Source organism: Equus quagga, chromosome 2 (assembly GCF_021613505.1).
Source record: "Equus quagga isolate Etosha38 chromosome 2, UCLA_HA_Equagga_1.0, whole genome shotgun sequence".
NCBI lineage: Eukaryota > Metazoa > Chordata > Mammalia > Perissodactyla > Equidae > Equus > Equus quagga.
Genome location: NC_060268.1, coordinates 117,071,729 through 117,095,195, shown reverse-complemented (window position 1 = coordinate 117,095,195; position 23,467 = coordinate 117,071,729). Strand labels below are relative to the sequence as shown.

At 39.5% G+C, this 23,467-nt stretch overlaps 1 protein-coding gene across 1 annotated transcript in view; it reads right to left on the bottom strand.

The window, feature by feature from the left end:
* Window positions 1-23,467, bottom strand: part of RAB4A (RAB4A, member RAS oncogene family) — a 43,434-nt gene that overhangs the window by 12,642 nt on the left and 7,325 nt on the right. The window contains exons 2-3 of the mRNA XM_046654136.1: window positions 6,692-6,772; window positions 4,366-4,480 (exon numbers count right to left, since the gene is read on the bottom strand). Of these exons, the coding sequence (XP_046510092.1) occupies window positions 4,366-4,480; window positions 6,692-6,772 (196 nt within the window). The remainder of the gene's footprint in view (window positions 1-4,365; window positions 4,481-6,691; window positions 6,773-23,467) is intronic.

Genomic DNA, 23,467 nt, shown 5'->3' with positions numbered 1-23,467 from the left:
CCCCACCAGCTGCTGCTGCTTTTCCATCTCTGGAGCTTCCTTCTGACTCTGCCCAGTCTGTACTGCAGTTTCCCAGGGCTGGGTCCTGGTTTCCCTTTTCAAATTTAATCCTCAGCACAGACTACATCTGTAAGATCCAACTGTTGCCCTAACATCTCCATGTGACTGCCTAATCCTAATGAACATGTCACACTAACATTTATAAGACAGAACTCTGGTTCCCACCCTCCAGGTCCACCTGGCTGGGGCCAGGTGGGACAACGGGACACATCACTACGTGTCTTGTTTGTACAGCCAGGAACCTGCATTCATCCTCCACTCCTCTTTTTCTCTCTCTCCACGTTTGAACCACAACATGTGAACCATCAGGTCCTATCTCACTAACTGAACATAACCTATATGTGCATGTCTTTGCATCTTCACCTGCACCATTCTAATCCACACCACCAGGCCTCTGCCTGGACCCCTGCAGTCCTACGGCTAGTGTCCCCACTGCCACACAGGCACCACTCACGTCCCTCTGTCCATTCTCCAGAGCAAATGAACCCTTCATCAAGGTCTACAAGGCCCAGTATGCTTAGGGGCTGGAGACTGAGCTCAATCACCAAAGGTCAAAGATCTAATCAACCACGCCTACACACTGAAACCCCCATAAGAACCCATAAACAATGGGGCCCAGAGAGCTCCCCAGTTCATGAACACATGGAGGTGCTGGGAGGGTAGTGCAGCCAGAGAGGGTGTGGGAGCACAGGACTCGATTCCCAGACACCTTGTCCTGTGTCTCTTCCATTTGGCTGTTGCTGGGTTGTACCTTTCTATTAAATTGTTAACAGTTAATACAGTGCTTTCCTGAGTTCAGTGAGTTGTTCTGGAGAACTGTCGAACCTGGGAGAGGGGTCATAGGAACCCCCAAATTTGTATTCTGCTGGACAGAAGTGAGGGTGGCCTAAATATCCCATTTGTGACTTGTGTCTTAAGTAGGGGCAGGCTAGTGGGATCAGACCCTTAACCTGTGGGGTCTGACGCTAACTCCAGAGTGAGAGAATTGAATTGAATTGTTGGGCACACAGTTGGTGTTGGAAACCTGGATAACTGGTGTGGAAAAACCCCACTCATTTGGTCAGAAAACAGACACCACAGAAACAAAGAGTGCCTACCTCTGGGGAAAAAACAAAACTGTGGAACTTGAAAAAGAAGCCAAAACCAATCATTATCACTCTGATACTTCGAAAACGGCAGCTATTTTTTAAATTTACTTTTTAGCTCTTAAAACTCCAAAGGCAGGTATGCAGCTTGAAGCTTCCCCTTTTCACATTTTGACCATGACCATAGAGGGGCCCATGCTTTAAGAAATGGCAGACAGGCGCAGGAGAAGGAGCGGATTGTCAGCTCCTCCCCAGGCAGCCTCCTGTAGCAGGGGGAAGGCCTCTTTCCACGTATATTAAGAGGCAACTCTTTTCTATTTTAGCTGCAGCAGACATCTAGTTTCTAGAGAAAGAGGTACCTAAGAGTTCTCTTCAAGATCAACTAAATTACATCTATTTCTTAATTTATTTTACATTCTACACCACCATACTTTGACATATGGCTTCTTACATAAATTATTCAAATATACAAATTTAAGCATTTTTTGAGGTATTATATTTTTTTTCAAAAGTAATTTAACCCAAAGTAATACATGTATATAGCTTTAAACTAAAACACTGCTCAAAGGCTGGACGTGAACCCCCACTGTCTCCTGCCTCACTGGGCCATGTGAACCCTGGCCCCAGGCAAGGACTCTCCTTCAGGATCAGCTTTCTCCTTGGATTCATGAAGGCACTAAAGAACACATGTTGACCACCAACATGTTAGACATGATTCTGGGCTCTGGAGAAACAAAAAATACAACAATCCTTACTTTCATGGATCTGACAACTCCATTCTTCTGGCATTTGTGTCCATATTTCTATAAAATGCTTATGAAAACACTGGACTATTAATTCCAGAGCTTCTTGCTTCCCTGCTTTGATAAGAATCTTCAGCTCACTTACTTCACAACCCCCCTTCCTGTCATTCTCCTAGTCAGGCAGCATCATGGCATAACAACACCTCATGACACTACCTTGTTCCCGTGGCTGGGGCCCCTGTTGGCTTCATCTTCCTCTTTCTGCATTTACTCCCTTGTACTGGTGAAGTATATCTTCCTGAAGTTTCTATGAACACATGAAAGATAACCTTTGTTTCCCTGCACACTTGCATATCTGAAGGTATTCTGATTTTACTCACATTTAATTGATAGTTTGGCTAATTTTAGAATTTTAGGTTAAAAAGAATTTTTCAGGCTGAGTTTTGAAGGCCTCCAAATGTTGCTGTTGAACGGTCCAATGCAATTCCCATTTCTAATCCTTTATATGTGACTGTTTTTTCCTCTTGGAATATTTTTGTTATCTTCATTTCATTCCTGGTGTTCTGAAATTTCACGACATGCCCTGGTCTGGATTTTTCCCCACTCATTTGTCGTAAGCATAATATGGGCCAATAATTCTGGAATCTCATTGCTTCAGTGGAAAATTTTCTGTTTCCTCTGCTCTTCTCTCTTCTGGAACTCGTAAAAGTCAGGCATTGGACCGACTGGACTGATTCTTCATGTTGTCTCTCCCCTTTCAACTCAAGTTTCTTTTTTAACTTTCTGGAAGATCTCTACTCTATTTGCTATTTTGACTGCTCTTTTCCAAATATAATTTTGTTCTCATTACTTGAATATAATTTCTGCTCTTATTTCTGAAGAGACAGTAGTTTTAGTGTTTTTTTCCTATTCCCTCAAAGTTCCTATTTTCTTGATTTTGGGCTCGCTTTTATTTTAGAAACTTTCTTCAAATGCCTGGTGATCCTTGGTTGGTTATTTATATTCAAGAGCAAAGAATGAAAAAATCTAAAGCAGCGCTTTACGTGTGGGCTGCAGGCTCACTGTGGGATGGCTGGACAGAGATTGGGGTTTTTATGGGGGGAAACCAAAATGGTAAACTCTTCAGGCATTTCCTTTGGGGCTACTCATTTTTCCATAGAGAAGAAGCATTTCTCCTGCCTGAGACATCACACCTGGCTGCCAGCAACCAGGGAGGAGGTGGGGGAAGTGGGTTAGATTTGCAGACAGTGAGGGCAGTCCTTGCCTCACTCCTGCGCTCTGCCCGGCCTATGGCCCTGGGTCTAGACCCCGTTTCAACTCAGACACTGAACCCCTCATCGTGTGTGTGTGTGTGTACGCACGCGTCTGCACACATGATATGAACACTTTAACCCCTCCCTTCCGTAGAGCCCGATCCTTCCAAATCCTGCCCTTTTCTGGGATTCAGAGGAAAACATGGCTTCCTGCTCACTGGCTTCCCCCATTACAAGCACTTACGACATAGCATCCTCTGCTTTAAGTCAGTCATTACACCATCCACTCCCTATCTTTAATATTTTTTTGAAATCTCTCAATCATAATTATGCATTCTCCTTTTTTCAGTCTTTTTGAGTTAATGCTATTTCAGTTATTTTATAGTCATTGCAGTGTGGTTCTAGGGGTAAGAAGACATAAATGTCAGTATTGAATCCACTGTGATTAACCAGTGCTTCTTGAAGAATGATTGTGATTAAAAATGGTTCTATTTTTTAAGCAAACAATTAGTGAACATTTAAAATATAATACATATCTGACTTTAATTAAGTGAAATGCTTGCAGTGGGAGTGAGTTTTATTTAAATGAACTCTGAAACTGAATATCTGTTCTGTTTTGACTTCGTGTATCTGTTCAAAAAACACAACTAAAATATTAATCTACTTTCTTGCTTTAGTAGTTACAGAATATTAAACACGTAATCTTATCTGCAGTGCTCTGGGGTCGTCATTCTGAACATCAACTAGGACTGCAGTGTAACAGAAGTGTGGAGGAGAGAATATTTTGTTGAATGTACATCAACCATCAGAACATGCTCTAGTTAATGTAAAACAAAACAAAACCCCTAAAGAAGTTTTTGAAAACTCTCCTTTGAAAGTGAAATACAGAGAAAACTTATTTGTGCTATGACTTTGCCTTGATTTTAATCTAAAAGTTCACTGTAGAACACACCATGCCGCGTCCTGCTGAAGTGCTCGCTGGTTCCCAAGAAGAAGTTAGCCTCTAAATTAGGATGTATTCACTCCAAAGAGATTCTAATGTATTCTTTAGTAAATCGGTGCTGCATGGAGAAAAACTGACTTTTAGTTTGTCTTAAAGCTTCCAGAGGTAAACTTTCTGAAATCTATGTGGGGGAGGAGGGGCCTTACATATATTAAGAGAATATACCTGATCATTTCAAATCTGATTTTCAAATATTTTTATTAAGTTAGAGAAAAAGCTACCTGAATCGTTCTTGGCCTGCTGTATCCCATATCTGTAACTTTACATATTTACCACCAACATTTATTATCTTTGAACCAAATTCCACTCCTATTGTATGATTTGAGTCGTCTTTGACTGAAAAAGAAAAAGAACAAGATATTTAATTTTAGAACATTCAGCAAACAAGCTTACAGAGTTAAACAAGTAACACCAAAATCAAGGGTTAAGTCAATGGAAAAATGTCATTTACTTTAGCCATTCATTTCTCCAACAGTCAGTCGATAAGAAGTACTCAATGTTTTAAACAAAATACACACAGTTCCTATTCTCAAAAAGACAATAAAGCTTTTTCTCAAAACCCCTGAAACAAACCATACATTTTAAAGCCTGGGCTTTGAGATGGCCACACCAGAGGAGAACCACGTCCACCCACCCACTGTTAAGGTACTCAAAAATGGTGAGTAAATCCCTGGGCACCATCTTGAAGGACTTACTGCCCAGTGACAAATTGGCAACTCGGTCAACATGAGGCGGTGATAGTTTCAACTACCTGAATGGGTAAATACTCTAAAGAAAGGAAAGGAAAAGCACTACAGCCCAAAAAGAAACTTGATGGACACCAAAGGTTAAGGGAAAAAGTGGAAAAGATAGAATAAAAAAAAAAATCAACCAACAAACATACCCCTAAACCGAAACCTCTATGCATATTATAGCTATTCAATTTTCATGAATTTCAGTATTATGTGGCAATAATTTGTAATGAATTTCTTAGAGAAATCAATACTGTCTATTTGAAAGGACAGACAGGCAGGCAAACTAAGTAGCGTGCTACCCCAACTGGAATAAGCTGTCTGTAAAAGAAAATTTCTGTGATGATGAAAGGATAAGCTAAAAACAAACATCGTGACTATAGAGTCCATCGACTGGCTTATACTTCATAACCACAGAACAGAATATAATAGTACTAGGAATCAGGGATGCCATTTGACAGCTGCACTTATCCCTCCTGGGGGGAACAGGACATGACAGGTTAACACTGACTACACCAGCCTGTCTCATGTCTGGGCAGTGCAGAACTGGTATGGACGCCCAACAGAAGTAAGCCACCGGGCAAATCTCAGAGTAAAAGCCTTCAAAGGCCAAGGGCATCCTGATTACAATATCGCTACAAGAGAAATAAAGTGAAGCCTTATTATATCATTACTGTAGATCACGCAGATTAACCAAACATGCCTCCCGGGCTCCGATGTGAAGAGTTAGGGAGGACTGTGAGGGAGAATTCTCCACAGAGGAAAGGGACTGAGCGAGCTGGGTTCTCGGCCCAGCGTCTTCTGGGTGTTCTTTTCTGAGACGATACAATGCAAAACCTTGGCAACTTATAAAGAAACCTGGACCATGTAGTGAATGAATACCCGTTAAATTCAGCAAGGACTGGTTCTGTGACTAAACTACGCAGGCTCCATGTCACCAAACAGAGAGGTTCCAATAAGCTCTTGGTTGACAAAAATGGAAGTAGCAGAATACATTTCAAGAATTTTATTATTCAAAGCTCTTTGCCAAGACACCCTGTGCTGTCTCTTTCTCCATTTCACCCACCACAGAAGGTATCTCATGCATTCCTATTTAAGATGCTCTTCATTAAATGAAATTCTATTTTCGTGCCTTCACCTGACTGCTACTAAATAGACAAGTCATTCTCCACAATTCTTTCCATTACTAGAAAAGCACTGTTTATTTTAAGGGCCTTTCAAACCCTATAGTCTTTCACAATAGTTTGGAATAAAAAAAATTGAACCTTCCTTACCAAAACAGTGCAAGTCAGTAGCAAAAGATGAGTTCTGTGGTCAAAAGGCCTAGGCTAACCAATTACTAGGTGACCATCCCAAGAGCACGCACCAACTTCTCTAAACCTATTGGTTTACCTGTAAAATAGAATTGATGACAATAGCGGCCTTAACTAGAACACAAGGCCACTGAAGACCAAATGTTATTATTCCACCCAAAGTGTACTCCCAGGGCTTCTCGGATGACTCCCTGTCAGGAAATGGAATTCCTGTGATGTCTTCTATATCATCATATTGTATTTCAGTATCTGGAAAATGTTCAGCATGATTTACTACATACTGAACGATGAACCACTATAAAACTGAAATGCTAACTCAATAAAAACTCAACCATATTACTAAAAGTTTAATAACAAATTTTTAATGTTACTTTAAAATATTTTTAAACTACAACTTTTTTCCTGAAAAAAATATTTGGGAGTTTTGCTGTACACAAATCTGAGCCAGAGAACACTCTCAGAGGAAGACATGCATAAAACACTGACTATTTGAGGTCACTTACATTTTTTTTCAATAAACTGATGAAGTAAGCAAGACTTGCCAGTTCCTGCATTTCCAATGACCAAGAACTTAAACAAAAAATCTGAAAAACAAAAAGAGACTGTGAAAAATAACTTTAAAACAGGTGCTATGAATTTATTCTTAGACTATGATCATAAAAAGAAATATTAGTTTGTTAATATACCAGAAAAAAGAGGTAACAATATTTTGTGAAAATGACAAAAACATGTTAACTTACCTTTTCACCTTTTTGATATTTGGCTTACTAACTAAGTCAGCATTTTTTCAAACACTCTTGGGACCATTTCCTGTGCTTTTGGAAATTTGAAAACTGCTCTTATAATGGATAAAATTTGTCCCTTTACTAGCCACTATTCAAAGAAATATGAATACGCAGTGATAAGCAAAAATAGCCTAGAAATTTCAAGTGTTTTCTGTACAAAAGAAAAAACCTAGTAGACTTATAGGCCTTGAGAAGTTCACTCTTTTCTTTTTTTTAAAAATAGGTCTAAGTTTCCCCTGCACGTGCAGGTTTTTGTGGTCTTGTTTCTATTCCCTCATCTGTAACCTGCAGCTCAAGCTGAGTGCCGGTCAGTGTTTCAAGTGTGAAATCCGTCTCCTTCAATGTAGAACAGAGCTCTTTGCGTCTTCTTCACGGAGGGTAACATATTTAATTTGGGATATTATTTTCCATAAAATGGAAACAGAGGATCTCCAGAACAGAATTTGTAACTTAGCATGACGGAGCATCAGTAGCCCCACAATGCCTTGGTGACCCATTTTGCTTTTTCTGTTAGCAAAGAACTTGAGGTCTGCTCAGCCTAGGAGCAGCAGAGCACCAACGCCCTCTCCCACCCCTCACACTCTGTTCCGGACCCACCACTGCTAAACCTCACGCTGCCAGACGTATTTTGTGGCCCTGAAGGCCCTGCTCTGTATTCCTGATTCCCTGTTTGCCCCCTCACACTCCTTTTCCAGACACACACCAAGCACTCTCTACCCTGGCTTCTTCTCTCCCCTAATTAAGCCCAAATAGTCTATTTCTTTATTGATGTTTGGTCTACCCCTGGTTTTTAAGAACTATATTCATCATCACTCAAAGATTAATTCTATTCAACCTCTCATGATTTTCAAATGGTTATAGGCAATTAAACTTACAGAACAGTGCTATTAGAATTGTCAGCATTTAAAAATACCAACAGGGGCTGGCCCAGTGGCACAGCAGTTAAGTTTGCATGTTCCGCTGTGGCGGCCCGGGGTTCGCTGGTTCGGATCCCAGGTGCAGACATGGCACCGCTTGGCAAGCCATGCTGTAGTGGGCGTCCCACATATAAAGTAGAGGAAGATGGGCACGGATGTGAGCTCGGGGCCAGTCTTCCTCAGCAAAAAGAGGAGTATTGGCAGCAGTTAGCTCAGGGCTAAACTTCCTCAAAAAAAAAAATAAATAAAATAAAAATACCAACAGTTTTATGCTTCTCACTGCATGTTTCAAAAGCATGCTCCATCCATGCTCATAGCAGCATTATTCACAGTAGCCAAAAGATGGAAGCAATCCAAGTATTCACTGATGGATAAACAGATAAACGAAATACGGTATTTACATATAACAGAATATTATTCAGCCTTAAAAAGGAAGGAAATTCTGACACATGCTACAACATGGATGAATCTTGAGGACATTATGCTGAATGAAATGAGCCAGTCACAAAAGGATGAATGCTGTATGATTCCACTTACATGAGATACCTAGAGTCACCAAACTCATAGAGACAGAAAGTAGAATGGTGGTTGCCAGGGGCTGGGGGGAGAGGAAATGGAGATTTATTGTTTAATGGATACGAGTATCAGTTTGGAAAAATTAAAAAGTTCTGGAGACGGATGGTGGTGATAGTTACCCAACAATGTGAATGTACTTAACACTAGTGAACTGTAGACTTAAAAATGGTTAAAATGACAAATCTTATGTATATTTTACCACACACACAAAAAATAAAACATGCCAAGTCTAATCAATGTCACTGAACAGCTTTTACAACCCAAGAAATTAAAGGGAAGATTGTTAAGATTTCCAGGTTAAAACGAAAATATTGGAATTTCTCAATCTTACTCAATACCCTCTTTATTGAAGAAATAAACCCAATACACCACATAAGTTGTAAACAGCAGAAGATGAGAATAGGAAAAGATGCTGCCAATATGTAGGCAATAGTAAATCTTGAGAGAGAAAAGAGATTGTGTATACACAAATTCAAATGTTTCTTTTATTTTATATGTAATAGAAAAATGAATTGCATAAATCCACGTACTCCTAGAATTTAAACTCATATATCTAAGCCTAGACTTTGGCTTGATGCTTGTTCCCTCATTATTTCTGCTTTGGAAGTTTTGCTTAAACGTACTCTACTATAGTAGTTGCTATCCAGATTGCACCATTGCCTCAACAGGTAAAAAGGTAACATTACCAATTGAATTGCACTTTCCTGGACAAAAGACAAATAAGATGTGTAATTTCCATATGTAAAAATATTTAATTCCTTCAACAAACTCTTCATACTCTGAATCTTATAGCTCAAAAAGGTAAGTATTCATACTTAAATAGAAAATCTTTTTGTTTGAAAACTCTTTGAATCAAACACCTAGAAATGCTGGATAAAATATATTGCATTTTCAAAAAACACACAGCCAAGCTTTTAGGAAAGAAAAGAAAATCTCTACATGCTTGGAATAGAGAGGAAACTGAAAAAAGCAGTACAGCCCTAGATGGAGGACTGTTAATACTGAGTTTTGATACCTGTGTAGGACAGGGTACAAGAGCTGTGCCCACATGAAGGAGGGAGTGCAGAGCCAAATCTGAGTTCTCTTCAGGGAAAGGCCTGAAGCGGGAGGGTAGGCTGGGGAAAAAACCCACTCACTAGCTCAGGAAGAGTAGGTGCCTTCTCTGACTCTGCCTGTCTCTCAGCAGAATGGGAAAAGCATTCCCTTTTAAGATGAATCATGGGCTAGTACCAGTGGTAGGTTTGAAATTAAATTTAAATAACCATGTGGATGTGAGGCATCAGAACTGGCCCGCCCAAAATGTGTCTTTTTGGCTTGATTATTTTTAAGAACAAAAGACTCTGAAAGAAACTCTGACCTCCCTACCTCCTTCTCAGTGGCCTAAAAGAATTTGAAATAGAAGGGCCTGTTCCAGGAAGGAGCTAATACCATAAGATAACTTTAATGTGATGTAAAATATCTCTCTCAGGTCACATTGTCTGTATTTGGCCCATTTGCATTTCCATCTCCATATAAATTGCCTTCCTCCCCCTTGAAGTCCCAAACCACTACCCCCAGACACCCTCCTCTATCTTTAGCTAAAAATAGTATTTAGGGTGGCAACTTCAGCCATTTGGCGAGTTACCCAGTTTTCCTGGGTTTCTCCCATGTATACATGTTATAAAGCCTTGTTTGATTTTCTCCTGTTATTCTGTCTCATGTGAATTTAATTCGTATATCAGCCAGAAGGACCTAGAGAGGGCAGAGGAATTCTCTTCCTCCCCTACATGCTCCAGGAAACTCCAAGTCAATTTACAACAATAAAAATGGCTTTGGAAAGTATTATCACCTGGATCTGTGGAAGAAGCAACTCAGATCACTCTGGAAAGACAGACCCTCAACCCAAGATATCTAAGTTTCCCACACACACAGCTCCTCTGAAGATAGGTTCACAACCTAAAATTATAAAACACTCAAGGAAACAACCCACCATGAGTGAGTCAGCAATTTACAGATAGATTACACTTAAAGGAATTTGATGAAGAAAAAAAACCACATGATAAAGTATATTCAGGATGATTAATACCATTTAAAAAAAGGAATTGAGTTCGTAAGAAAGAATAAGATGACAGGAAAGAATAGGCAGATTTCTAGAGTGTGTCTAGAAATAAAAATTGCAGTCATTAAAATTAGTCAATGGATGCGTTAAAGAGAAGAATGAACAAAACTGAGGAGAAAATTAGTGAACTGGAATAGAGAATGGAGAAAATTACCAGGAGGCAGAACAGAGAGTTGAAGAGCGAGAAAATATGACAGTTTAAGAAACATGGAAGATTTAAGGAGAAGGTCCAACATAGGTCTAATAAGTATTTTGGAATGAAAAAACAGAGAATGAGGTGGAGAGCCAATATTAAAAGAAATAATGGCTGAGGATTTTATAGAATTAAAATTAAAGAGATTGTCAGAATAAAAAATAACTATGAAGCATGAGCAGGATAACTAAGAATAAATCCACACTTCAACAGATCATCATAGTGAAACTACGAGAACAACAACAAAGACTGTAAAAGCAATTAGAAACAAAAGAAAAATTCCCTATAATGAAACTAGGTTCCTTAACCCCAAAGGTCAGAAGGCAATGGAATCCTATCTTTACAGTACTGGGGGCAGGAACACAAAAACAAAAACTGTCTAATGCAGAATTCCATACGCAACAAATTATCCTTAATGCCAAGGTGGACTTGTGCTTCCAAGAAGATGGAGTAGAAGTACTTTTCCTATTCCACCTGTTCAGTACAACTTAAACCTGTAGACATAATAGATAAAAGAAACATAGGAAGACTTTGAAAAATATAGAGAAGAAAGTAGACTGGCCAGGGACTTTGTGGTCTGAGGAACGATGTAGTGGTGAGTTCCTTAGATTTTCCTTTTGCCTCATATATCCCAGACTTGGAGCTGAACAAGCTGGCAACCTGGAAATGCCAATGGGTGCAGATTTTAAAAAGCTCCAACAAAAGTCTGCTTTCTCTAGCCACAGGACCAGGAAAGGGCAACACAGCAAGAGAGGAAACTCTTACACAATAACTGTTTGACTCCAGTCAAACACCACAGAAGAAACTGGCCCCACCAGACATACCAGCAAAGGCTGAGTGGGAAGCCTAGATTTCTACCCTTTCAAGGCTGTAATAAGGTTCCCCAACACCCTTAGCAGGGTGGTGTCACAGAAGACCAAGTACAGAAGTGGGACTCTCATCTCTCATAACAAGTAGACAGTTATGAGCTGCCCCATGCCCCACCACAGTGTCAGCAGAGACCATGGTGGTGATGGTGGTGAGAGGTACAGGACACTGGAGCTCTCCTCCTCACTGAGCAGTAACAAGGAACACCCCCTCCACCTAAGTGTCAATGGAAGCTGAGCAGAGAATCTGGACTTCTACCTCCACCTGGTTGTAACGAGGCAGTGCCCAAGAGTGGAAACCAGTTAAACACAAGATTTAGATAAAGATCTAAGGTCTCATAACATAATACAGACATGCCTAGGTTTCAGCTGAAAATCCCTTTTCATACAAAGAACAAGGAAGATCTCAAACTGGAAGAAAAAAGATAATCAACAGACTCCAAAACCAAGATGACAGAAATGTCAGAAATATCTGACGAAGACTTTAAAGCAGCCATCATAAAAATGCTTCAACAAACATGAAAATGCTTGAAACAAATGAAAAATAGAAACCTTCAGCAAAGAGAAAGTCTCATCAAAGAAGCAGAAAATACAAAGAAGAACCAAATGGAAATTTTAGAATTGAAAAATACAATAACTGAAATACAAAGCTCAGTGGACGGGCTCAACAGCAACATGGAAGGTTCAGAGACAACCAGTGAACTGGAATGACAAAATGATAGAAAATATCTAATCTGAACAACAAAGGAAAAACTGACTGAAAATACAGGAATAGAGCCTCATGGACCTTTGAGACAATAAAAAAAGATCTAGCATTCGTGTCATTGGAGTCCTGGAAAGAGAGAAAAAAGACGATGGGGTTGAAAAAGTACTCAAAGAAATAATGGCTGTACAAGAAGTAAGGTTTTTGTATTTCACTTGAACTGGTAAAATGATGACACCAGTAGTCTATGATAGATATATATATAATGTAATACCTAATATAAACACTAAAACAGCTATATGAAGAGATATACTCAAAGACATTATAGGTAAATCAAATGCAATTCTAAAAAATGTTTATATAATCCACAGGAAGATTGGAAAAAGAAAAGAGAGAAATACAAAACAGAACAGAAAAAAATATGGAAGGGCAAAGATAAATCCTAACATACCAATAATTACATTAAATGTAAACTGTGTAAATATGCCAATTAAAAGACAAAGATCGGCAGATTCGACTAAAAAACATGACTCAATTTTATGCTCTCCACAAGAACTACTTCAATTATAATCATATAGGCAGGCTGAAAATAAAAGGATGGAAAAAGGTATAGCATGCAAATATCAATCAAAGAAAAGCATTATTAATATCAGATAAAGCAGACTTCAGAGCAAAGAAAATTACCGGAGACAAAAAGGATCACTATATAATGATAAAATGGTAACTCCACCAATAAGACGTAGGAATCCTAAATGTGCACATACCAAATAACAAAGCTATAAAACATCTCAAGGAAAAACTGACAGAACTAAAAGGAAAACCAGACAAACCCATGATTATGGCTGCAGACTTCAATACCCCTCTCTCAACAATTGATAGAACAACTAGACACAAAATCAGCGAGGATAAATAAGAACTCAACGTAGTCAACGAACAGCATGGAGTCGACATTCACAGAATACTCCACCCACTAAGAGCAGAGCACATTCTTTCAAGGGCCTGTGGAACATACATCCAGATAGACAATATCCTAGGCTGTAAAACAAACCTCAACAAATCAAACAGAAAACTGAAATCACATAGAATGTGTTCTCCAACCACAATGGAATCAAACTAGAAATCAGTAACACCAAGACAACAGAAAAATCTCCAAATACTTGGATACTAACCAACACACTTCTAAAGAATCCACTTCTAAATAATCCATGATTTAAAGAGGAAATCAAAAAATACACTGAGCTGAATGGAAAAGAAAATGCAACTTATCAAAATTTGTGGGACACAACTGAGGCAGTGCTGAGAGGAAAATTTAGAGCATTAAATGCATACATCAGAAAAGAGGAAAGCCTCAATCAATTATCTGAGCTCCTACCCTCAGGAATCTAGAAAAAGAGGAGCAAAATAAACTTAAAGTAAGCAGAAGGAAGGAAATAATACAGAGCAGAAATCAATGAAACTGAAGACAGAAAAACAAAAAAGAAAAATCCATGAAACAAAGCTCGTTCCTTGAAAAGATCAATAAAACTGACAAACCTCTAGCAAAACCATGGTGAGTTCAAGGATTTGGGGGCTGATCAAGGAAACAGTCATGACTGTGAGATGGCCATACCATGCAACAAATTTTATTCGGGCAGCACTTTGACAGGCTGCATGGGAGTGGAAGACCCTCACAGGAGGAACTTCCAGACAAGGTGCCCAGAAGGCAGGGAACTCCTGGAGGAGAAGGAGATTGGAGAAGGGACTTGACACCTTTTATAGCCCCTGAATTTGTCTTATCAAAAGTTAGCAGATGGTGAGGGCAATTTCATAGGATATGAAATGCAGGCAGTCTCTAAATGGCTAAAAATATGCTTATTTGGGCTATATTTAAAGCAACTGATTAAGAATTTGAGTGTGGTGCTGACAGGCTTTGAACCAATGTCCCAGCTTGCTGTGGAGAAGGAAACAACATAGGGGCCATCTTTAATCCATTTATACAAGGACTGATAAAGGAAAACAAGAGGAGACACAAATATCCAGTTTCAGGAATGAAACAGTGCATATCCCTACAGACCTGCAGACATCAAAAGGATAAGGAAGGAACGACAAGAACAACTCTAGACACATACATTTGACAACTTAGATGAGACGGACCAACTCTTCAAAAACACAAAGTGCCACAACTCACTCAACATAAAACAGATAATTTAAATAGCCCTATAACTATGAAGAAAATTTAATTTGTAATTTTAAAACTCACAAAAAGAAATGTTCAAGCCAAGACAGCTTCACTAGAGAATTCTATCAAACATTTAAAAAAGAATCAATACCAATTCTACACAACCTCTTTGAGAAAATAAGAGCGAAGGGAACCCTTTCTGAGTCATTTTATAAAGCTATTATTATCCTGACACCAAAATCAGAAAAGGACAATATTAAAACAAAACAAACTACAGAACAATATCTCTCAAGAATACTTAACAAAGTATTAGCAAACAGAATTCAGTAATACATATATGTATATATATAAAATTATACACTGTGAGCAATTAGGCTTTATTTCAGGGATAAACGGATCGTTCAATATTTGAAAATCAACTGATGTAATTACTTTATTAACAGGCCAAAAAAATTCATGTAAGCATATCAACTGATGCAGAAAAAGCATTTCACAAAAGTCAACATTCATTCATGATAACAATTCTCTAAAAAAAAAGAATAGAGAGGAACTTCCTCAACTTGATAAAGAGCATTTAAAAAATTCTACAGCTAACCTTATACTTAATGGTGAAAGACTGCTTTCCCCCTAAGATCAGGAACAAAGTAAGGATGTCCACTTTCACCACTCTTAGTCAATATCACACAGGAAGTTCTTGCCAGTGCAATAAGACATGAAAAGGAAACAAAGGCATACAGATAAAAAAGGGAGAAGTAAAATTGTTCCTATTGGCAAATGATATTGTCTACATAGAAAATCCAAGGAATCTCAAAAAAACTACAAAAAACAAAAAACCCTTGTACAACCAATAGGTGAGTTTAGCAAGGTCAAGATTGTAGAATATAAAAATTAATTTTATTCTACCTACTAACAACAAACATGTAGGCATAAAAATTAAAAATATGATACCACTTATAATCACTCAAAAAGAAATAGGTGTAAATCTAACAAAACATGTAAAGGACTTCTATGCTAAAAACTACACAATGTTGATGAAAGAAACAAAAGAAAATCTAAATAAATGGAGAAATATACTATGTTCATGGATCAGAAGACTGGACATGGTAAAGATATTAGTTCTCCCCAAACTGATGCATATGTTTAATAAAATTCCTATCATAATAGTAATAAGACTTTTTGGTAGATATAGACGAGCTTATTCTAAAATTTATATGGAAAGGTAAAGGAACTAGAACAATTCTGCAAAAGAATAATGTGGAAGGAATCACTTTACCTGATTTGAAGACATTATGTAGCTACAGTAATCATGACTGTGTGGTAATGACAGGGGGAGAGACACAAAGATTGATGGAATAGAATAGAGAGCCCAGAAATAGACCTACACTAATATGTCCAACTGATTTTGAAAGTGCAAAAACAACTTAATGACAGAAAGTTAGCCTTTTCAACAAATGGTGCTGAAGAAACTGGACATCCACAGGAGAAAAAAATGAGCCTTGACCTAAGTCTCATACTTTACACAAAATTAATTCAAAATAGATCACTGACTGAAAGGTAAAATATAATACTATAAAACTTTTAGGAAAAAAATAGGAGAAAATCTTTAGGATCTATAGCTAAGCACAAAGTTCTTAAGACTTAACGTCAAAAAAAAAATCCAGGAAAGGAAAAATTAATAAATTGGATTTCATCAAAATTGAAAACTTTTGCTTTGCAGAAAACTTTGTTAAGAAAATAAAAAGAGGGGCCAGCCTGGTGGCACAGCAATTGTGTGCGCACATTCTGCTTCGGCAGCCCAGGGTTCGCTGGTTCAGATCCCGGGTGCAGACATGGCACCACTTGGCAAGCCATGCTGTGGTAGGCATCCCACATATGAAGTAGAGGAAGATGGGCACAGTTGTTAGCTCAGGGCTAGTCTTCCACCAAAAAAAAAAAAAAAAAAAAAAAGAAAGAAAAGAAAAAGAAAAGCTACAGGTTGGGACAAGAGATTTGCAAAACACGTATCCAACAAAGGACTAGCATCCAGAATACGTATATTAAAAAAACCTCTCAAAAATCCACAGTAAAAAATCAAACAATCCAATTAGAAAATGGGCATAAGACATGAAGAGACATTTCACCAAAAAAGATACACGAATGGCAAATAAGCATGTGAAAACATGTGTAACATCATTAGCCAATAATTAGAGAAATGCAAATTAAAACCATAATGCAATATCACTACATATGTATCAGAATGGCTAAAATAAAAAACAGTGACAACACCAAATGCTGACGAGGATACACAAAAACTGGATCACTCATACACTGCTGGTAGAAATATAAAATAGTATAGCTATTCTGGAAAATAGTTTGAAAATTTCTTTACAAACTAAGCATGCAGCTATCATATGACTCAGCAACTACACTCCTAGGCATTTATCCCAGAAAAATGAAGACTTATGTTCACATAAAACCTTGTAGGGGAATGTTTATAGTAGCTTCATTCATAATAGCCAAAAATGAAACAATCAAGATGTTCTTCAACAGGTAAATAATTAAACAAACTGTAGTATATTCATACCAAGGAATACTACTCAGCAATAAAAAAGAATTAACTATTGATATATGCAATAACCTGGATGACTCTCCAGAGAATTATACTGACTAAAAACGTCAATCCCAAAAGATTATACCTTGCATGATTTCCCTAATATCACATTCTTGAAATGACAAAATTATAGAAAGGAAGAAGAGATTAGTGGTTGCCAGGTGCTAAGGAGGGTGTGGGGGCAGGCAGGAAGAGCGTACACCTGTAAAAGGGCAACAGGAGAGAGCTTTGTGGGGATGGAAATGTTCTGAATGTGCAGCTGTGGAGCATCAGTATCCTGGTTGTGAGAGCTTACTATAGTTTTGCAAGATGTTAAAACTGAGAAAACAGGTAAAGGTAACATGAGATCTCTCTTTATTTTTTCTTAAAACTGTATGTGAATCTATGACTATCTGAAAATAAAAAGTTTTATAAAAAAATATAATAAGAGATATTACCAGACAACCACTCTGGAAGTTACTATGCACAGTCCTAAACTGAAAGAATTACCAAAGAATGTACTTCAAGCAGGATGTGGTACCCAGAAGGAAGGCACAGCAGGTGAGATGCCATGCTGTCCAGTATGGTATTCTCCGCCTGGAGATGTATGTGTTTGGACAACACAGATAAAACCAAGCACTACAATGGGCAATGAATTACTCCTTATAGGTGACAAGAATCCCACTTTATGAGGAGTTTCAGTTAATATCCCTCCTGTTTACGAGAGCATTTTGACATCACACACCTCTTTGTAGCTGAGAGCCAGGAGACAGGAGCCCCACACAGTCATCTACAAAACCAGGGGTTGGGGGATGGATGGCTTGATGTTCTCTCCTCAGTGCTCAAGGTGTGCTGATTTCCAGCAGGGAGGCCCTCACGCATCAGACCCCACATCCCTGGGTATGGTAGAATTTGCATTGGTTTTACTGACTTATTTTGTTTTTATAATCTGTGGAGTTTTTCTTTCTTCTTCTCTTTCCTTGCTTGAAGTTAAATGACACAGACACATTGCATATCATGGAAATGTTTTATATGTCAGTGTACGATGCTTAACAGGAGCAGGTAAACAGCCATATTACAGAGTAATTAATGAAGGAAAAATGGCCAGTTAGGTTGTATAAGATAACCAAATGTGAACTAGTTAAATAATCATGTCTACTTTAATTAGATTTGGTGTTTTGTTATAATGAGCGTTAATTTGCAGACTCAAAATCACAAAGAAATATTTTGCATCCAATTTATGATAATCACATTCACCTGATGAGCATTTCCTCAGGAATGAACTAAGCTTGCAGGTGGGGGAAAGACCATCTCTCCAAACAGAAAATCTAAAGGGAGATATGCTACTAACATACTTCTAATTTTTCATGGGAAATGTTAAATGAGATAATAGGAAAGGCATCAATTAGAAGTCGGTCTTGGGCAAAAGTCAGCCACTCAAGAACACAGACAAAATGCAGATCAGGCAAAAATGGCCTCCAAGCACTGAAGCAGTTAACACAGAGCCGAAGGATTAACTCTCCGGGAGAAGCCTCATCTGGAACCATTCATTCCAAGCAACCTCTACTACCTAATTTCCCAGACCACAGCAGATGAGAGGCACATACTAGTGCAGGGCTGTCAGCTACACGCGCAACGACAATCAACTGCTGACACTGACGGCAAAGGCAGTCACTGAAAGGCAGGCACAGAGCCAGAAGGTGACCAAGCTAACACAGCACGTTTGTTCAACAACTGGTAGTCAATGAGGACCTTAAGTCTTCAAGAAAATGAAGCCATAGTACACAAGATGACCTAGGCCTTCCTAGTTTCTCCCATAAGTAGTGATATTGCTTTTAAGATTTCCAGAGGTGAGAAAGGAAGCAAAGACAATGGCTTTGACTGCAGGATTCATTTCATGTGTTTCATTTCCTGGCAGAAGAGGCTGAGTGCAGGGACAATGGGGTCACCTGAGAAGGGTTCCTTGGTTTCTGGCTTAGGGAACCAGCGGTTTGTGATACAAAGATCTGAGATAAGAACTACTGAAGGTTCTGAGGAGGAAGCCATTTTGCGGCAAAACAATGAGTACAGACTTAGAGATACTAAACTTAAAATCCTTGTGAGCCAACATGGTGGAGATGTGGGGAGGCAGTTCTCATAAGGGCTGACTGTGAAAAGAGAAGCTAAGTAAGATAAAGGCTGCCAAGTGTCTGCTGGGTCTGACCACCATGCCCAAAGTGAAATCTCCACTTGAGGTGGAGCAGAATTGTCAGCTGAAGTGACATGCTGCAGATGAAAAGTGCTGACAATTAACTCTTACAAGAAGCTTGGCTGTGACCGAAAGAAGAGATGAGACGGGGGAATTAAAGGAGCGTGCAGAGTGGAAGGGAAAGGACAGGAAGTTACCAGTAGAAAAAGAAAGGGATGATTGGTGATGCCAGTCCTTGAAACTCGAGGGACGAGGTCCAAAGTGGACGGCAGGGATTAGTCTCGGACACACAGAGAGACCTCCTTTCTTCTGTGACAACAGGAAAAGGGTTAAGGATAAGTGTGGAGGTAAATAAAGTTATAGGTTGAGAAGAGAAGGGGAGGAGAGGGAGTTCCCTTAGCATGGCATCTTGTTCTTCCCTGTCATCCACTGGAGGTGAGATAAAGAGATTAGTGGGGGATTAAAACAGCTGACGTAGAGAAAGGGCAAGATGGCCAGGATGAGAAAAAGATTGCTAGGCACTACTGAGTACCCAGCTGGAAGCAGAAACCATAAATCTATAGTGATCTCAATCTAAAAAGAGCTTTGGCTGTATAGCAGCAGGCAAGGCGGATGGTTGGTTAGCCAGGGTTGGGAACTGCAAAGCATGGATAATTAAAGGATGAAGGAGGAAGAGGGGGAAGGAAAGGCTTTGGGTGTCATCTCTGGAGAGGGAGCAGCTCATCACCTGAAAAGAAGCAGGGTGGGAGTGGGTGGAGGGGGAGGGTGACAACGACCAGGAGCCTAGAGCTCTTAAAGTGAAGGCTGGATGGCAGTGATAAGAATTTAACATGTGACAATGTCCAGTGAGAAGCCAGGGAAGTGAGCACCTCAAGTGGGAGCAGAAAAGAAGGTGATTAGAGATGAAGTCAAGAAACTGTGACACAAAGTTGTTGAGCGACCCCTCTGCAGGGATTCTGCAGTCACCCAGGACCAGGGAGCAGGTGGAGAGGAGAGCGAGACTGTACGCCAGATGATCCTGGAGAATAACCCTGAGGTCATCGGACAACACAATGAGAAGGAGCTAGAGCACAGAAGGTAAGATGACATGTACTTCAAAGAACAAAAAGTTTTGGTACACAGGTCAGGGAGGAATTGAGCAGCAGAAACCTCGGTGAGATGGTGGCTTGGGAGAGGGAGAAGGTCTGGACAGCAGGAGGACATGTGACCTGTGGAGGGCAGGTAAAATAAGAAGGACAGGGAGGTGGAAAAGTCAGCAATGGCTAACTCTGGGACTCTGCTGCTCTGCCTGGGGTAGTGGTGGTGTGCCTGAACCTGAATTAAATGTCAGCAGGGAGGAATGGTGACATCTATGGATTTAACATTTGCAGCACAGACTCTGCAATGATTGCTCAAGGTCTGTGTGTGACAGGATCTGTGATTTTGCTAAGTGCCCATTTGGATCAAGCCCACTGTGGGCCTGGTGTGTGGACACAAGTCAGTTAGCAGGCGAGTGAGCCCAGCCAGACACCCTGCATGGAAACTGCAAGCTCTTGGTTGCTTTCTACTTGATGTAACAACATAAAAAAAGAAATTATTCTCCAAAGGGGAACACTGTCCAGGAAAGGTAGTCAGCAGCCAGTGCAGTAGACAAAAATGAAGATACCTAAGAAAAACAATTATTCTTAACCAGGAAACAAGTTTTGGACACTTTCAAGAGTAGAGTGTTAAGTTTGATTTAGAATATATGAGAGGACAAATTCTGTAAAGAAATAAGGACAAGAGTGTGTCAAAATGTTTCAGAGAACACTCCACCTAGTGTAATAAAAAGATAAAAGATGAAGAGTTAACTTTTTATTTGAGGATACATAAGGAAAACATGCCTTCCTGAACTGCAACTTTGGAGCAAGCCTTAAGTACCACGATAGTATTTGCAATTTTAGAAATGACACAGATCTGTGACAGGACCCCTTATGAATGTTGAAGGTCTTCTGCACTAGTTTAGAAGGTACAAGCTTCAGGCCCCAGCTCCCAGTTGTGCTCTGAGTTCAGGGGCAGATTTTAACTCATAGTAAACATCCAGTGCTTCTTCAGAACACACACTAGAGTAATGAGGTCCGGAGGCAGTGCTGAATCAGGGTCACCACCAATCAGAGATTTTATGGAGGAGCTCTCTATACGGGAAAGAAGAGCAAGAACTCGACTACTCTTGAGAACGTGAGGCAAGACAAATTTGAGTTCAAAGGCCAGTTCCACCAATCCTAGCTCTGGGGTCTCTGGCGGAGCACCCAACCTCTCAGCTTCCTCACCCATAAGCGAGTGAAACAGTTTCCTCACCCACCAGTGTTTACTCTACACTGTCATTGTGAGGACTGAGACACTGGATACAACGTACTCTGTGCAGATTATTCTAACTCCACCCTTTATCTAGAGGTTGGGATTATAATTCAGCCTAGACACACCAACAGTTTTTCAATAAGGAAAGGTTTCCTGGCACAACAATGGAAATAGGTTAATACCAGAAGAATCTTTGATGAGTACATATTCAAGGACATTGACTCGAAAGCTTCTTTAGTCGCAATAGCTAGAAATAACACTATTCTTGGGAACACTAACTAGAGAAAATTACCTTTATTACTAAGTAATACTTACCAGAAGAAGTACAGACATGGGTCACTTGTAACAATGTTTTTACAGTTGTGAACATTTAAAGGAACTTGTTTATATAATAATAAAATACATTTTATTTTTTATTTTATTATTTTTTTTGAGGAAGATTAGCCCTGAGCTAACTGCTGCCAATACTCCTCCTTTTTCTGAGGAAGACTGGCCCTGAGCTAACATTCATGTCCACCTTCCTCTACTTTATATGTGGGACGCCTACCACAGCATAGCATGCCAAGCACTGCCATGTCCGCACCCGGGATCTGAACCGGCGAACCCTGGGCCACCAAAGCAGAATGTGCGCACTTAACCGCTGCACCACCGGGCCGGCCCCTGAAATACATTTTAATACCAATTTTACCAATATAGTTTCACCAGTGTGTAGACTATGAAGGTCTCCACGGATTTTAATATTGAAAAGATAATCCAAAATACAGACTTCATTCTTACAAAGGTTTGTGACAAGCGTAGTAGTCTAGTTTAGGTACATACTTATGACAAAATTCCTCAAGGTGCTAATATAAGAAAAGTGGGGAAATAGCAACGGCCACCAAATTGCCAACTTCCATTTTTTCCTCCAAAGTATTTTCACAGTCAAAGTGGCTCTAAAGAGGAACACGAGTCTTCAAAACACCAAATATTTTTAGCAGGTTCACAAAGACAGTAAGATCTAAGGTCAAATGCAATTATATTGTGTTTGCAAAATGACAAGAGAATGTTTGATCTTTCTAAGATGACAAGGGATTCTAATCTGTGTGAATCCAGCTTTGAAGCCTGTGCTCTTTCCACAACTGTGCTGCTTTCTCTGACTACCTCCCCATTGCAAGAGGAGAAGCATGAAAGAACGTTTAAGCTCATCACCTACTTCAGGAAGATCATTAACTGGAACACACTTGAGACTGAACTGTAGCTGACATTTTTTGGAGACTATAGTACATGCTGTCGTAGTAGTCTACCTAAAAGCCATTCCCCCAAGGAGCCAAAGTAACCTAGGGAAACATGGCCTTGAAGCTCCAGGACAGGTGTTAGCTATTTTAAGCCAATCACAGTCATTCCTAGCCCCCCTCTGCCTTGCTAATCAGTGCAAGGCATTACCCTGGCTGTGTAATTGGTCCAGGGCTGGCACTTGACCTAACATGGCCCAATCAGATAAAGAGGAAGGACTTTTATGTTAAAAATGCAGGGAAGGACTCCTCTTTCTTGCATTTAGGAAAGGATGTAAACAAGGAAGCATACACAGATTACAAAGAGTAGCCATTTTATGACTCTGAGGGGATGAGGGATGTGGATAATACTGCCAGAGGAGAGAGATGGGAAGCATTTAGGTCTTTGCTGACACAGTTGAGCTTCTGAATCAACCAGCCCTGAAACCTCATCTATAGTTATTTGAAAAAACACATTATCATATTACCTATGGTGTTTTGAACTGGGTTTTCTGCCACATGTAGTTGGAAGCACTCCACCTGATAAAATGACCAAAAGAGCCACTAATCTGTTACCTATTAAATGGAAATTTTCTGTTAAGCTTTATTTTTTAAAAAATTTTTATTTTTGGTCATATAGAGTCAACTTATAATCAGAAG